Source organism: Coturnix japonica, chromosome 9 (assembly GCF_001577835.2).
Source record: "Coturnix japonica isolate 7356 chromosome 9, Coturnix japonica 2.1, whole genome shotgun sequence".
NCBI lineage: Eukaryota > Metazoa > Chordata > Aves > Galliformes > Phasianidae > Coturnix > Coturnix japonica.
Window position 1 is genome coordinate 9233215 of NC_029524.1, and position 18469 is coordinate 9251683.

At 37.3% G+C, this 18469-nt stretch overlaps 1 protein-coding gene and 1 long non-coding RNA gene across 3 annotated transcripts in view; one reads left to right on the plus strand and one right to left on the minus strand.

Annotated features, from left to right (window-relative positions):
* Positions 1-1425, minus strand: part of SLC9A9 (solute carrier family 9 member A9) — a 147339-nt gene extending 145914 nt beyond the window's left edge. For both annotated transcript variants that reach the window (XM_015871486.2, XM_015871485.2), the window contains exon 1: positions 1071-1425. In XM_015871486.2, coding sequence (XP_015726972.1) covers positions 1071-1245 — 175 coding nt within the window. In that variant the 5' untranslated portion in view covers positions 1246-1425. The remainder of the gene's footprint in view (positions 1-1070) is intronic.
* A 10714-nt stretch (positions 1426-12139) lies between these two features.
* On the plus strand, positions 12140-14362 carry LOC107318083. Its single transcript, XR_004308462.1, has 2 exons — positions 12140-12282; positions 13188-14362. It is a non-coding gene; the product is annotated as an uncharacterized LOC107318083 (long non-coding RNA).
* The last annotated feature ends 4107 nt before the right edge of the window (positions 14363-18469 follow it).

The window sequence follows — 18469 nt, forward strand, 5'->3', positions numbered from 1 at the left end:
CATCAGCTGTACATGGGAAACTACAATAGAAGCTAAAGCCATTATAGAAGTCACTCATGCAATTATAACACAAGTTTACAGGTTGACTAGTTCACCTGTCACAGTCTACAAATAGATTGCAATGAAAATACTGCATTATTTTCATGTGGTGTGACACAAATATTCTTCAGAATATGCAACTTTAAGAAGATTGGTTTTGGTATTAGACTGCTTGAAATATTTAACGTGCAAAGAATGAGTCAGTCTGGGATTAAGATGAGTTGAGATGAGGTCTCTACAGAGCTGCAGATTTACATTTTCTCTTCCATTTTGACATTTATACATACATTGCATGTGTGTCATATGGCTACAGAATAAAAAAATCACACATGAGAAAAATGAAATGGCAGCAAGAGAGAATGACAGGATAAATGCTTATGCACGTAAGAATTAATACACGTACACATAAGTAGTAAATCTTATTGGTGGGCAATGCAGAAGGTTCTACATGAAGCTGATACACAGCATTGCAAAATGGCATAAAAGAAGATTAGAACTAGATAGGCAAATTGAAATTACAGTACAATGACACCATTCAGATATTACTCTGCAGGCATTCTTTGTAGTCTGCTTTTTTAAAGCACTGTGGGGGAAAAAAGAACAAAGTCTCAAAATGGTCTGAACTTCATCAGATAACATGGGTGGATTCATAAAGCTTCTTAGCCTGAAACTTCAGATGTTATACAAAACGTGTGTAAAACAGGCATGTTAAATCATTTATCTGACTGTGGGCATTTGTATTTTAGAAATAGCAAATTCTCTGACTTATGAAGTGTCATTCAGTGGCAGTCTGCCTGCACAGGAACATAACCTGCACATCTTGAGGTTAAACAGCCTGTGGTATTCACTCAACAAGTCAACCTGTAGCTACTGCACAAGAGATATTACATTCTTATTTTACTGCACTTTTAAGGGGCTGATGGCACTTCATTCAGAATGTTTTCTGAGCTTTGTCAGCACTTGATCTCAAGTGCTTGGTTATAAACATGCAACTAGTCCTATGACAAACCAGCACTTGAATTTATACTCACCATAAACCATAGCTCCTCCAGTTTCATGCAGAAAGCGGAATCGGTGGTTTTTAAACAACCAGATGGTTAATATTGTAAGAATGAGCAGAAAGTTAAAGACTAGCAACTCCACAGCTCCCTCATGATAAAACTGATCTTCATCTTTCAGCAATGCATATTTCTTCAACTTCTCCATTTCATTCCCTTTACAGAGAACACACACAATATAATAGAATGAAAAAAATTACTGAAGAAGGAAGGTGCTATCGCCTTTGGTACAGAAAAGTCCAGACACTGTAACAATTCACAGCAAGCACATCTGCTTGATTTGCAGCCTCACGGTAAAGCGCCCCAGCTCACAATTCAGCTGGATTCTAGTTACAGCTTCCTGTTTCTGTCTTAAAGCTGTCCTGTCTTATTTTTAATGTTATGGTTGCATCACTGCACTGTGCTTGCTCCAGCTGAAAATACACAAATGTCTGCAAAGCTCAGGCTCTGCCAATTTCCCAGAATTTGTTGTAAAATTTAGTCTGCATTCATAGATTTGAATTTTGAAACACAATCTGAAACCTAAAAATCATATTTGGTTTTTGTAGTTTCAGCTGGAAAATCTGACATTAAAAGAATTATGTAGCAACTTTCACTACTTCTTAGAAGTTTTTAACAGATCTTTCTACTTTCCCTCTTATAAGTGTAAGCAACACAGAGGGTGGTGCTACATTTTTTCAAGAAAATCATGGAATGATTTAGGTTGGAAAGGACATTTAAGATCATGTAGTTCCAACCCTTGCTATTGGTAGGGACACCTCCCACTAGATGAGGTTGCTCACAGCCCCATCCAGCTTGGCCTTGAACACCCCTTGGGAGGGGGCATCCACAGCCTCACTGGGCAGCTAACGCCAGTGTTTTAACCATCCTCACAGTAAAGAGTTTCTTCATAATGTTTAGCCTAAGTCCATCCTCTTCCAGTTTAAAGCTATTTCCCCTCATCTTGTTGCTACGTGCCCTACAAAAAGTTCCTCTGGAGATTTCCTGTAGGGCCCCCTTTAGGTAATGGAAGGCTGCTACAAAGTTATCTTAAGAGCCTTCTATCTTCCAGGCTGAAGAGCCTCAGCTCTCTTAGCCTGTGCTCATAGGGGAGCTGCTCCAGCCCTCTGATCGTCTTTGTGGCCCTCAGAGCATTGGAGTACCTCCTGAACAGGGAACGATGCATAACGATTTCAGTATCTAGGCCCTGAACTCACCTTGAGCCTGTAGGTAGACAGAAGTATCTGGAAAAGCAAAGGTCAGATAAGCTAGAACTTAAAGCAATTAAAAAACCCCAAACCTATCAAACTGAATAAAAAGCAGTAGAATTTCCTTTATATCATCTCTTCTGTGCACATGTTTTCATTGCTCAAGCCAGGAAAACAGCAGAAGTTGTATTACTCTTAATAGTTAATCCTCATGGAAGATTTCTGTCCTGACCTAAAGCTGCAGTACTGAGCTGTACAGGAGGGAAGAATTCCAAAAAAGCTCTCATCTTTAATATATCAAGAAAAAAACAGTCCTGCTTCTCAGTAGAAGAAGGTAACATTTTCCTCACTGCTCTTTTTTGCAGTCTCACTGAATATATTGTTTTTTAAAGATTTTGGCAAACTAAGGTGTAGAGTATTCATTTCAAATCAGGTATTGATCAAATACTTGAGATAAATGCCTAGGTGTCTATACTCTTTGTAATTTCAGGGCTGTAGCTTATAACAGAATGACTATTTCTAAGGAGGCACTGTTGCTTCAATTTACAATGCTTTATAATCACTTTCACTTGGCAAACAATTCAGTTTCCGATTTAGCCAGTTTCATCATATTTTATGTGTTAAGATTTTCTTTCACTTTGTGTGAGTTTAAGTACTTTTCCTACTGGTCTTTTTCACAGAATCACACAAGACCACATAATGGCTGGAGCTCTGAGTCCATCTGCTCCAAGCTCTGTTTGCAGGACCGCCCACAGCCTCTCTGGTCCCCATCCCAGTGCTGTATTACTACACAGCACAGAAGCACTTCCTGGTGTTCAGAGGAAACATCTTGTGTCAGTTGGTACCCAGTGCCTCTCATCCTGGCACTGGGCACCACTGAACAGAGCCTAGATTGTTTTTAATTCATGTTTTTTCCTCAATTACCAGGTTGGTGTTTTTTTTTTCTTTATCAATGATTATACTCTGCAGTTACAGTGTCCTCTCTCTCATTTCAATTTCTCTTATATACATATATATATATATTGTAATTTTACCTGATAATTTGTAAACTTTATTAGTACAAAGGCAACATTGTGATCTGATTATCTATGGAAAATCTGAGAAATGAAAAGGAGGCAAAAAAAGCCCATCCCGAACTAACGACCCATCCATCTCAATCTTAAATAAGGATAAATGTTTGATGTTATTTCATCATAAATGGAAAGGATTCAATTCTTCTAAAAATATTAAGAGTCAAGTGGCTGAAGTTTTAAAACATTTTCAAGGGATGAAAGAAGAATGAAGACTTGATTTGGATATTATGTTCACAGTTTGGAAATGACAGTGACCTCGGTAAATATTTTGAGACAATAGCACCAGTGTCCTCAGGAAGGAGGGTTTAGACACTAGCAGTCTTGCTTCAGAATCACAAAACTTTGCCCTAGTTGGGAAAATGATACGGTTTCTTAATACTTTCTTTCTTTTCTCCTGTTTTTTTTGTTTCTACTGAACAAAAAAATCCACAAACCTGCTCCAAGATTTACTCTTTTATTCAGCTGTAAGTTCCTGAAGGTTGACTTAACTAAATGAAGGCTTTTACGCATATCTCAGCTGAAACCAGGGCATTTACTGAATAGGGTTTGGGCTTAACAAGTTAATCTAGACACAAAGCAAGCTTTTTTCTTTTCTGATAGTCAAAGGAGAAAGTCTCCTTAACTTCATTGTAACTGTACTGAAAAAAAGATGTTTATACTTCAACAGCCTATTGCTGTAATGGATAAATTATGTATTTTATCACTTCAACTGCTTTTTCATATTGTGGGCTGCCTAGAGCTGAATTCTTCTGGTAGAAAAAAAAATCACACCACTACAGAAAATAGCTAAATTATTTCAAAGCAGCCTTTGAGGATATACAACTGCTGTTGGATCCTAAGACCAAACATCTCTCTGTTTTTGGTGTTTTTTGGTTTGTTGTTTTTGTTTTTTTTTGTTTTTTTTTTTTTTCCTTAAAAATATTGGAATATCTACTACAGCCACACAAAAAAAGTTGGGAGAAATAAGATTTCTATCTCATGTAAATAATGCCTTTAAACACAATGCTAAACAGTCCTGCTTGTGTGTACAAGCATACTTCAGTGAGTGATTTTTGAATGTTCATACACAGCAGTAGATATTGAAGAAATGCTGTAATTAGTGTTTTCTATTATGGAAGACTTAAGTTGGAGTTATTGGACTTTGGTGCTTAAATTCTGCCAAAGACTTAGTACAGATGTTGATATAGTTGTGAGGAAATTCACTTCTAAATAGTATTTATCCTGTTACAGGACTGGCTTTTCTCCCAGAGAAGTAAGGCTTTCCCAGCACAGCCACCCATCGCAGACAAGGAGATCTGTGACTGCATGAGAGACTAAGTTTCTTTAAAACTATTCTGAAGTACAGGAAAAAAATAATAATCTGTTTATCTGCCTGTATAACTGAAAAATTCGAATGTTCCACAGCGTAGTTGTTTAACTACTGCAGGACACATTTGCCTACAGAGATAAGGTTTTCTTTTTCATCTTTCTGATTTATTGTCATCATTCATTCACTGTGAAGTGGTGATACAAAGCAAGCAGTAGCTCTCTTTTTCCCTGTGAGATGCGTGAGACTATTTTTTTTTTTTTTAAGTGAGCTGCCAAAATTTATCTACATGTGTAGAACTTCACTGACTTAGCTGGATTACTTACAGAATATTAATATTAATATGCTTAATATTAAGACTGGGAAGATCTATAATTACGTAATTTGCAAGGCTTGTCTGCGGATGGGCTGAGATCATTAAGTGAAAAATGCCATCTGAATAAAAGTTAATATCAACTTTTGCCATTCACATTTACTTTAAACAGCCTTTACAAACAGGAACTAATGCTGATTAATACTCATGTATTAAGGCATTTGAAAAATATCATAATGGCTGAAAATATGGTAGAAAAGAGGTCTTCTATTTGAATTTTAACTTCCCAGTGCTTTCTGAATGGGTGAGAGCTTCAGCTGCAATCCATGTATTATCACCACTATGTTACTACTATACAATATCTGAATCATGCACACAGTATGAAGATGTGATGATTAAGGCGAACTAAGTATCTGAATCAAAATTTTTGCAAGTGGATGCTATTTGCATACATTATTGGGAAAATATTCTAAGAGGTAAAGGACATTAATAAGAATGATTCTTGCTTTTAGTCCATCTGTTGATATTTTGGCATGTGTAGACTACTCAAAAGGAAGAAAGTCTTCATAGGGAAGATATTTTTAATATTAATTTGTAGGCCAAAGACAGAGGTAAGATAAAATTTGTTGTAACCCAGTATGTCAGGCAATTTTAATAATATCATGCTCTTAATACAAATGATATTGTTTTAATCTCTCTTGACATGTCACTTTTTTAAGAAGAAGAGGTAGTACTTCTGTTTATTTCCTGTTTCCACATTATGAAGTGTCCTTTGTGTATTTGACAGAACAAGTATCATTCTCTCCCTTAGTTTCGCAACTGTGAAAATCTGGTGTTACAGAAACTGTAAAGCTATGGGAATTGTCTAGAAAGTGAAAGGAGCCTTGCAAATCACTGGAGAGATCCTCATCTTGGAAAATATAGTCAGGTAGGCGGAAAAATTTAAAATATTATAATTAATTATAGTTGATGGGAAATGTAACCAGAGACAATGCTTTGGCAACCTTGGCTGTTATGCAAGCATATGTAATGTACAGCTAACAGTAAAAAGAAACACTGAATACAAGATGATCTCCATGTATATGTAAGTAAAACACTAAGCAAAATCAACTCTGAAACTGAGAGATTCACCACGTTGCTAGTGCCCAAATAACAAATCTTCTGTCACAGCCTTCTTGCCTAAAATCCCCAGACAGACTGGAACAGGATTAGTGGGATCACAACTGGTTATCCTTCTCTAATCCATTCCAGCCAGGAGATCTGCCTTTCTATCTCCTTTTCTGATACATGACTGCCAATGAAATCCTGAGGGCTAAGGCCACTTAAGGCCACTAAGCCCACAGTAGTGACCTAAGTGTCAGTTTTCAACCACCAGTTATCTGTGTATTTCAAAATCCATTCTTCTGTTGCTTAGGAGAGTTTTTGTATGAAATCAGTTTATTTGCTGGTTTTTATTGATCCTGTCTATGCTTTTCCTGAGGGCAAATTCTGGTTTTACTCCTGCTTACTTAGTCTGGATGATAATTTATCTACATGGGTCGCACAGTCTTTAGAGACTGAAATAATTGCCCACATAATCTATATATCTAGTGCATTACAGCAATTGCTCTTAGCCAAAAAAAATAGCTTCAAAAATGCTTTCTCCTAGCACTAATGCATCTTCCTATCCAGAAGGCAGTCTTTTTTTCCCCTCTCCTTGCTTTGTATCCTCTTTCATTGCCTAATCAAAACACAATACTTATCATGATGAATATACATTGTGTTGAGTAGAATCTGAGTTTCAGTCTCCCAAGAGCGTTGTAATATTTCTGGTTATATGTCAGTGTCTCCAGTCATTGTATCAACACAGGAAAATCTTGTCTCCCTTTTCAGCACCAATGAATTCAGTACACACTGTAATGTAACATAATAACCAACAGTTCAACGCACTGAAACTATCATATATGAACCAACCATTACAGACCAGTCTCAATGAAAAGGAAGCCGAAATGTTCAAGAATTATTTCTGAGAAGACAAATGCCAATATTTTTTGGAGAAATTGAAGCACTGAAGGAAAGAATAGTTTGTGCCTGTACATTTTCAAAGTACTGTTTGAACCAGTTCTGGATTCAGAAATAAGATGCAAATTCTTAAGGAATTTGAGAAAATAACACTACTGATATACAAACTTTAATCCTAACTGAGAAATGTCAGCATCATGAAGTTCTGAGTTTACTCTTATAGGTTTAATTTTAATATTTTGTTTTCAAATTGAACTGCTGCATTGAGAGTTTCTGTTTTTCTGTATTAAATTACTTAGCAATCTAGATAACAGGACATAACTTAAAGATGCCAACTGTGAAGATGATTTATAAATTACAGAATTGTAAGGGTTGGAAGGGTTGCAGATGATTTACTCCAACCTGCTAAGGTAGGTTCCCTAGGGTAGGCTTCACAGAAAAGCATCCAGGTGGGTTTTGAATATCAAATGATAATTTACTAACAGGTGACTTCGATGGAAACCTAAAAAGGAGAGAAAGGTGCACTTTGACATGTAATGTTCATCCACTGAAATCTCAGCACACAAAAAAATTGATTTGATTCCTATCTTAGAAAGTCCTTTTGTGAAAGGATTGTAGGAATTGTGTAACCTGACACAAGAAAAAATATCTGTCCACCAAAGAATGTATTGGGAAGACACTGTTCAGTAGCTAGTTGTACAGTCTTAGAGTAATTTCAGTTAGAATGGACTATTGCCATCATGAGGTTACTGGTGGCCCATTCCACCAACCTGAGATTCCTCTGAACAGCAGCCCAACCTTTCAAACATAAGGACTGCTTCCCCTCCTTTTAGTTTATATACAAATTTGATGGCAGTGAACTCCATCTCATCATCCAAGGAAGACATTAAACATTACTAGTTCCATAGCAGTCCCAGGGGGATATCGGTAGTAATTCTTTGATACTGTGATTCTATTCCATGATTCTATTCCATGATTCTATTCCAATTGGGCTCTAGTTCATATCTCACCAATTAGTCTTGCAAGTCTTATCTGGACTCTCCTGTTGAAGACTGGTGAGACATTTGCCTTTTTTCACACATCAGGAATCTCCCAGAGCCCCTGTAACCTTTCAAAGCTGTTAGCAGAGGCCTCACCGTGGCAGCAGGGAGCTTTCTCAGCACCTTTGGATGCACTGTATGCAAAACTAGGGACTCATGCTTATCCAATTGGTTCAAGTATATTTCCAGATGTAACAGGTCCCACAGGCTCTGCTGCTATGCTGGGAGATATGAAGGCAAATCTTACCACTAAAAACAGGCCAAAAGGTCATTGAGTACTTACATCTTTTTCATATCCTTTGCCACTAGCTTCTCTGACCTGCTGAGCAGTTGGTATACATTTGCAATAGCATCTTTTGCTTCTAATGTACTCAGAGTAGTCTTAAAATAATAATAATAATATCCATAGAAAGTTTCAACTCCAACTGTTTCAGCTTTCCTGAGTGTTTCTCTGCGTGCTCAAGCAATGTCTTTATATTCCTCCTGAATTGCCTGTTCCCGTACACCTGCTATGTTCTTCCCTTTCACATTTGAGCTCAGCCAGGTGTTCATTCTTCACCCACACTGGCCTTCTGCTACTCCACTTGTTTGAGTTTCTTTCTGTTGGGAGATTTTTGTGCTTTGAGGAAGCTGTTTTTGAAGATAATCAGCTCTCTCCTGGCCTGTTGGTCTTATTAAATCCCCTCCTTCCATAAAAACATTCAGTTCATGAACTTCACATGACTGGTCAAATTGTGTTAGGAAAACAGCAACAACAGAGATTCAGATAAATTCATTCTTCTACGTCTGCAAGTATCCCGACTGGTAAACGGTTAAAAACAAAACCACAGCGCTGCCTGGCGAAAGATATTGCTGTGGTGCTTTTCAGTTTTCCTAGATATTCATTCGAAAATATGCAATTTAGAGAGTTTCTTCGGATAAAAATTGTCGTAGCAAGATGTTATCAAGAGAGAAAAATACTCAATTTAGGTACAGTACAGGGACTGCTCTTCATCATGAATTGAATTTGAAAGCATATTCCACTAGAGGGCTCTCTTCACACATAAAAGAAAGCCCGACTTCTAGCAGTACTGGATCTTTTGTCTATCCTGCGGGCCATAGAAGGATTTTGGTATTGGAAAAGTATTGTGGTGCATCATTGTACCCAATAAGACCTTGTTTGGAATATATAATTAGACTTGTAACTTCATTTCCAGAGGAAGCACTCTGGCCCACTGTCCTAGTTTAGGCTGGGGTAGCATTATTTTTTGTCAGAGTTGCTGCTTTGGTACTGTTTTGGACTTAGGATAAGAACTGTGTTGATGACACACTGATGTTTTAGTTGCTGTTGAGCAGTGTTCACATGAAGTTGCAGGTTTTTCTGCTTCTAGTGCTTCTCTGCCAGCAAGGAGACTGGGGGTGCACAAGAAAGTTAAGGGGAACAACCAGGACAGCTGACCCGCATAGCTAAAGGGGCATTCCATATCCTATGGTATCTGAGTGAGAAATAAAGCTTGGGGAGAGTAGACCAGGGAAGGGAGGAAAGGCAAGGCCTGATGTTTCTCAGGGACAGTCTGGGCATCACTCAGTGGGAAGAGAGCAATTGCATCACTTATTTTGTATATGTGCTATTATTATTATTACTGTTTTTATTATAATTTTACCTTCCTTTTCTGTCCCATAAAGCTATCTCAACAGATGAGCTTTAAATCTTTCTAGTTCTCTCTTTCCCCATCCCACCTTTGGCAGGAGGAACGAGTGGTGGCTCTCAGAACATCAATTACACCAGAACATCCACCTGAATTACTTTGGCTACCGAACACACACACACACACACACACAAAAAAAAAAAAAGGATAAATCTTGCTTAAATAAAAAGTCCCATCCAAATTCCTGTCACCCTAATATTAGTGAGACTCACATTAGGCCTCTACAGTTATTTTACAGTACCATTGAAGGTTTGTTTGTTTGTTTTGTTTGTTTGGTGGTGATTATTATTACATAAGATGGCCTTCCTTATATGGAGGTAACCCTGACATCTTCCCACCTGATAGCCTAAAAACATATTTTACTAAAATAGACCCATTGTGAGCAATGCTGTTTACATCTCTGCCAGTATCCAAACAGCAGCTGTTCCTTTTTTTTTCACTTGAGAACGGTTAAAAAACTTGTAATTAAGAAACATTATGAACATTTAACCATTGTTTCTTTAGAACTGCAGCAGCACTTCAAGAACACTGGCTGCGTTCACAATATTGAATGAAATTGGACTATGTTTATAAATGGAAGTGCACGAGAAATACAGGCAGGTGCTTTCGAAAATCTCAGTGGGCTTAAACTGCTTTTGTAGACAAGGCTCCTTGCCTAGCTCTTCTCTCCTGTATTAAGCCTGAACTGCTTCCCTCCTGCATGTCCAATCTAACCTTTGTCCATGCTCTCCCTTTCTTTGCCATTATCTGTGTAGTTTCTAGACCATCATTCCCCTTCACTGTGAGCCATGTTTTAACCTTCTGTTGCTTTGGGTTCCAACCTTCTTGTTCTCAGACCCTTTTTCTTTTCTTTTTCTTTCTTTCTCTCTCTTTTTTTCCCCCAGCTGACAGTTTTCAAACATTTTTCTCTTGTTCTCTGGAAACTCTAGTTGCTATAGTGACACCTGATGATTACAGAGACAGTGACTACCTTTGTTAGAGCCTCAGTTGCTATAGCAATGACTGTTGGCTATGGGTTCAATGACATCAGCTACATGGTTCATGCCCTTTCACACAGCAATACAGCTTGTAAAAGCTTCTTTTAATTGTTGTCCTCAGTAATGAGATTGTGAGCCAAATTCTGTTCTAATTGAAGTCAGTGGGAGTTTTGCCATTAACTTCAGTCAGACCACAGTTTGGTTCTAAGCTCCCAAGTGCATAAATAACAGAAGGAATCGACTTCCTGCAGAAGGATAAATGTAATTTTGTTTCACTCTATTAGTAGCATCTAAACACTGTACCAAAGCTTGGTTATCAGTGACTGCATTTTAATGACGACTGAATTAAATAATATTCTGAAGTATACAGACAAGGTCAATTCTGAGATTAAGAAAAAATCATAATTCTTGGGGAGGGGAGGGACTATTCTTTAGATGAGGGGATGAGAGGAATCATGAAACTTAAATTATATCTTTTTAAGTCTTAGATCATATGTTTTTCTGCAAGGAGAAATGTCCACCTATTGCAGCTTAGTGGAAATAGTGACAAGAAAGTATACTTTTTCAAGGAAACACCTTCATATCACAGGAGGGATATCCTTAATGAAAGGGCAGGTAAAATATATTTCATCCCAAACACCACTACTTGTAGTCTCCATGATTTTTTTGACCTGATAGGAATGATCACTGAAGAATGTCTAAAAACCAGCTTTGCCTTTGAGCTACTTTTCTTTTGTTTAAAGTATTCTGGAGATAATTTTAAAGTTTGGGAAAGAAATTCAAGTACAAATTGAGATTAGAAAATGATATACCTAATGCGTCCTTGCGCTTAACATTTGTTCTGAGGGCTAAAGTAAGATTATCATGTTATGACTATTGTAGCTACTGGTTCCTTTATCTGGTGGCCTTTTCAGGACTTCATTATTATTATTCTCTTATCCACTGCTTTTATGGAGGTATGGTAGGATCTGCTCTGATTATATCTCAGAAGAACAGAAGTTCTTAGAATTGAATAAGGTCTGAGTTACAGGCAAGATTATGAAATCTCTGATATTCTACATGCTCAGAATAAAATCTCCAACGTGCCCACTTCAATAGCTTGTGCAGAATTAAATGAACAAAACCATAACACTGGATTTTTATGGATGTCTGTCTACAGATTTCCACCATGAACCTTGTGTTTGAGTTCAGTGACAGAATAATGACTACAGAATGGATATGTATGAAATGACAACAGACGTCTTTTTTAGTACGGAAACGTTCTCATTTTAGGCAGTTGGGAATACATGGAAAAAATCATGAAAGTGACTGAGATACCTGACATTGATCCCTTTCTAAAAATCCCAGCCAAAATGATTGTACTGGAGTATTTAATTTGCTAAGGGAAAGAAAAAAAAAGGGGGGGGAGAGGGGGAAAGGGGAAGGAAAAAAAGTGTGTTGAACTTAGATTTACATACTGTAGCTGCTTGCCTGATCTCCTCTAGAGATCACAGCTTGAGTCCTTACATGAAAAATGTTCTCTCCACCATGTCTGACAGTCTAAACCTGGCAACGCTCTACCTGCTGAGTACAACCCTCCAGGTATACAGAAGATAGAAGGGTAAGTCCTCAGCAGGTCTTTTTTATTGCTTGTTTTTGTAGCAGCAAAACCCAAAACTTTTGTGCATCCACGTATTCTGTAAGTCCAAACTGAAATTAATCAAACTGGTTTTGGAAGATAAGTAAATCTGTGGTTTCCTGACCAGCTGGATTTCATCAGATTTGGAGAGAAGTAGTAGTATGTATCCAGCATTCTTTTTGCTATGGCTTCTGGGACTGTAGTAAAATAGAATTTGAGTGTAATTCTTCATATTTTCCACATGGAAAAAAAAAAACAACAAAAACAAGAGGTGCTTTTTAGGGTGTTAAATAGGATAAGTTACATCATGAAACATATTGGCCAGGTTGAGCTCAAGCTTAAAGGTTTTCTTAGTGACTCTGGCAAAAAAAAAAAAAAAAAAAAAAAAAAAAGACCCTTAAAACCAAAACATTAAAAAGCAGCAACAACAAATTATATATATATATATATATATATATGAAACCTTAAAAGGAAATGTAAAAAGTCTCCTAAAATGAAGCAGCACCGAACACTTTGCCATGTATATTTCCATCATACTGTTCTTGAGACATTGGACAGCATGTTTCAGCTAGCTAATGGCTGTATGCCTACCATATAAACCTGATAATTGGTCCCATTCCTCTCTCATGCAGAGGCAGTTTTCAGAAGGACAGACATTCTGTCTGATAAGAAAACTCATAGAGAAAGGCAAATTCAGCTACAGAACTAAGGAAAAACTCTGAGTTCAGCTCCCAGTGCTGAAACAGGAGCTAAGGTGGAATTTGGAAGAAAGAACATTAATCAAATCCATGGACCCTATAAACTGAAAGAAAATAATGTCTGAAATCTCATGCATCTTAGGAAGTCATTTCTCAGGATCTCATCTGAGGTTTTTCTTTCCTCTTTAGACCTCTCATGACTTGCTCAAGGGCTACGATGCTTTCTTCAGAGATTGATCTTTTTGGCGAGACAAACTCAAAAAAATATATGTAATTATACAATTGATGAAGTCTGATTCCTTTAAAGCAGAAATCTGAGAGATGAGAATGCCCTTTAATTTGCAACACACTTCATGTTGGTATGGTATCATTTGTTGTCATGTTGTATATGTTATCACATTGTGAGGCTAAATTTATTCATATTTCTGAAGGACTTTGGGATCTCTGAATATTTTATATACAGGTGTTCAGAAGTACTATTATGAACAAAAAGCTGCCACTAGCTATAGACAAGATGCATATTTTCTTTCTACTCTGCCTTGCATTTCAATTTCTGTTAAATAAAATATATTTTTGTTCTCAATGTGCTGAAATATGGAATAGACCTCATGAGCTCCGTTTTTAAGCTTCTTCCAGAATGCATGCAGGTTTCCATTGGATAATGGCATTTCTATAACTGTAGAATCACAGAAAGCCGGGATCTTGCCAGTAAGGAAGCCTAAGTATTAAAGGATTACAGTGGGATACTGAGAAATATCTGTTCAGATATGGTGTTTGTCACTTTTGCAAAGCTTTGACATATGTTTGGAGTCTTCTGGGCAATTAGAAAATCTCTTCCTATAATTAATGCTTTGGATGTCTTTTGCTCTTTAAATCCATAGTAGCAATTGCCTTTGCTTCAGTTTAAGACAGAGTACATAAATCAGATTCACACCGAAGAGCTTTCTCTAATTTTTCAGAAGTGCTTGTGTACCTCTACAGTACGAAATGGGTATTAACTCCACTGAATAACACTATATCATAAATAGGTTGAATCAGAGTTCTCTACTGATTGCCACTGAATAACGTACTGAAGACAAAATCAACACAATTTAGTGCTCTTGGAAAATGTATGGAAAAATATGGTGGTTTCTCTCAGTGGGTATTCTTCAAAACTCCATTAAGTTTATCTGAATATGTGGTGCTGCTCTTTCTAGAAACTCCGCAGTATTTTTTCCCTTGTAGCATTAATGTGTAGGAAACAAAACTTTCACCATCAAGAGAAGCATTTAGCCAGAAACTTTAAAATTGATTCAAAGAAGAAAAGCGTCGCTGAATTGGTTTACTGTCCTTTCCCTTCTGCAGATGTAAGGCTGAATACTGAGTATGCCTACAAATGAAAGAGTAATGTTATGCCATTCACCATCTGTGCAGCACTGCAATGTTATCACACACTATAGCATCACTCAGAATGCTATGAAGTCAAAGTTGCAAAGGTATGCATCTTTGCTTCTGTGCTGAGATGTACTGATAGTACTATTTGGAAACACTTTAGCAGCACTACTGTATGATGCTTCATTCTGTTAGTGCATCACATATTAGAAACAGATTCTCTTGAATGTGAGAAAATGATATCACAATTTGGCCCTATAACACTGAAATAAATCATCTGTTATCTATGGTATTATTCCATTAAATACCAATTTAACATACAGTCATAGTCATCATTCCATTATTCTTGTTTTCATCCTGCTATGCTTCCAAATGTACTGTGAAGGATGGAAACTGCTGTACTAACCTTTCTAGCACGGAAATGTAACTAGGTCTTTAAGTTTGGGAACACGAAACATTCACATCTGGCAACAGGGATTCTGATACCTACAGATAGATTGCATAAAGCTAATGACACTACTCAAAATTGGCAGGGCTTACACTTCATAAGTGTATCACTGGATCTGCAAAAGCAGAGTAGACAAGCAGCATTTGTAAGGCTGCTTTGTGCCATATCGCACACCATGTCAGAAAAATCTATTTGAGTCCTTGTGTCCTTGCATTACAACCAGCAGATTGTCAGCTGGAGAAAAGTACAGAAAGTGTGTAATTTAACTGGCCTCGCCTCTGTAGAAATTGACTCAGATCAGAGGATGAAACTGTCGATGCTTTGACTTGGGGAGGCCGCTTCCTTTTTTCTTCCCTTTTCCATTTGAGATTTATCAGAGATTTGTAAGTACTTCTGCAAAATTTCAACTGAAATGTGAATTTTTGTTCGGAAATTGTCTAAATAGCACAGAAAAGTGGCACAGCTCAGATTTAAAGACATTTCTGAAAATGTTAGATAGGAGTACAGTGCAAATTGAATTTTAGCTACTTTAAAATATATATTTTTAAAAGAGGCCAATGGAACAGAAGCCCCAGTTACATATTCCTTACCTATTGCTTACATATTCTTTACATATTCCTCTGGAAGAGTTGTCAGAGGAGGAAAACTACTTCATAATTATTGACTATAATTACTATAAAAACAGTAAGTATTGAAAATAAATACATTTTCCAGAATTGGGTTAGTGGAAAATCTTTCCATCTGCTGTATGTGATGAAACAGTAGAGAAGGAACTTCGTTGTGTTATCATTTGTGCATTAATTTCTCATGGCACAAAATCACATGAAAGCTGTGGCTTTAACTAATTCTCAACAACTCTAAGACTAAAACTTCTAGACTAGATAAATCTAACCCATCATTTGGTTTCATTGGACATTACACGTGTGGTTTCTGAAATGTTAATGTTAAACAATAAATCTGAAAGGACAGACATTGTCATTTTTAATGTATATATGCTAAGGCAATGAAAAGCGAGCGGCTCCTGTTGTGGCTGATGGTTGCCATAGCAATACCTTGCCATAGTGACTTAGAGATTCATTTGTAATAATAGTGGCTTTCTTAGAGAAGAATGTAAAAGTTGCCAACTGCATTGATGTGGTTTCCTGTATTACAGATTTTACTATTTACAATAAGATGGACAGTCACCACTGAAGGAACATGACAGAGTAAATTAGAGAGTTGGTTGTTGGCTTTTTTTTCTGGTGACAGAATAGAATGTCCTGAGTTGGAACGGACTCGTAAGGATCATTGAGTCCAATTTCTGGCTCCACACAGAACCACCCATATCCAGCAATCACGAACGTTTTTGGCTTTGGTAATGTTTGTTATATTTAAAATTCCAGATTCTGTTAAAAACAACCCTTGGAGAGGCGGCATTGCCCCAGTCCCAACAGCTGACTGGCACATACATCATACTCAGTGCATGGGGAAACTGACTATCATCAACTCTGCATGAAGCTTCCACAAACACACAGCACGGCTGCAGAAGGAACTACTGTGTGCAGAACATTCAGGTAATCTCTAATTACTGCCAGCCCTCGGTGCAGTATTCTCTCATTTATAAATGAAATACTACACAGCATATCAGGACCTCCTGTCCTCTAGCAGTCCCCAGGCTCTCTGGATTATGAATCACTGCCATTGAAACTGTCACTCTGATTACCTCATGACTTAGGATAATTCTGGGGAGCTTTACTCAGAGATACTTTCTCAGCTCACAATGTGACCACAGAGCAACCAGAAGCCTGGCTGTGCCCATAGCATCTCTCTTGGGGTTGCTGCTTCTACATATTAAGTTACATTTTTATGAAAAGAAAAAAAGAAAAAGAATGTAGGAATGGAAGAGTTTATCTGCTTGGGTGAATAACCCTCCCTCCCAGGAGGCAGCGGGCAGACCCACCTGCTGACCACAGCAGTGATTTTGGTCAGACTTCACCCAGCCCCCTGTGCTGCTGTAGTTATGGTTCCAGAGCTATTTTGTTAGGCACCCCCCGTCCCATGCAGAGGAAGGCTTCCTTTCTTGCAATCTGTGCAATTAATCATAAATAAAACAATCATTTGAAATCATTAACTTCAGGCTCAGGACAATTCATTGATTCCAAGTTAATGGTCAAGCAGCAATCTATTAATTTTGGTCCAGCCCTATCAGGTTTCTTTGTATATAAGACAACACAAAAAGAATACCTTCCAGGAGCAGATTTCCACGCCATGAAAGTTCTGATTACTATAACATCAAACTTGCAGATTTATGTATAAACGATATACAGAAAGAAAAAGTAATAATAATTTAAAAAATAGAATCTCAGAGTAAGTTATCTCAGAGCTAAATAAATCAATCTGTAAGTAAAGGTAGCAAAACTACTGCACTGAAAGAAAAGGTCTTTATGGAAAACTGTAGTGCAAACTTTGAAGATTAAAGCATTTAATAATTCTTCGTGAGGTTTTAAAATTCACATGAGAAAATAATGCATAAATAGACTCCACAGAATAACACTGCAGCCTTCTTGTTCCACCATTATGAAGAACAATCTGCATGAAATCAGAGTGAAGATTGATGTTGACTTTTAATGGAGAAAATCAGGCACAACCTTGATTTATATTTGAAGATGTGGGGAAAGGAGTATTTAAAAATCCTTTTTGTTGATTTTGATGTTCAAGTTCAGTGCTGTAATCAGCAAATGTGCACGTCATGATGACAAAGCATGTCTGCTTGATGTTGATTCAGCAGAATAACTTATAATGTTATTCAGCTGTTCTAAGCATAATATTTACCAATTAGAAGGAAAAAGAAATTGAGGGGAAAATGCCAAGCTGCTCAAGGCAAGAATTGTACTGAGGCAGTATTTTTGTTGTGTTCCCGCATGTACTGTTGTGTTATGTGCACAGACTTCAAGCCATTTAAAAATGCTGATTATTTATAGAAAAAAGTATCCTTGTTGCTTATTTATCATTTTTGCTTGTACTCCAAGCGGGAATTAAAACTGTATTAAAACCCCAGTTTAATGCAGTTGATTAAAGAAGGATATTCCCTCCCACTTCTCATAGAATAGATTAATGTAGAACACCTTTTGGGTTAATATTTTTCCAGAACCACATGCTGATTTCATTTTGCTGTACTGTAAACAGTGCGGGGTAGTAAAAGAGTTTTTGATTCTACTGAAAGTAGAATACAGAACAGTATTATGGTATGTATTCTCAGGCAGCTGTGAACAGCATCTCTTTCCCTTGGTCTCTTAGAGAGCTGGAACAGATGGTTGAATGGACACATAGATTACACAACCTAATAATATATCCAGGTTTCTTCAAATATGTACTTTATTTTCTGACAAGAGATCAAATTTGAAAGATGCCTGAGGATATCGAATACAGATACCTGAAGATACCCTCTAGTCAGGCAAAATACTCAGGAACTTCAGCCATTCCTGTGGCACATGCTTCTGAATGACATCTATGCAGTAAGTCTGAGGCACAGAATGGAAATAAGCGAACTCTGATTATGAATGTGCAGAATTTACAATAGTTTTTCTTCCGGGCACGTCTTTCAGACTTGTCTGCTTAAAAATCATGGTCATCTCGATTTGGAAAGCTGCAAGGTGGTTGTGTGATTCAGTGT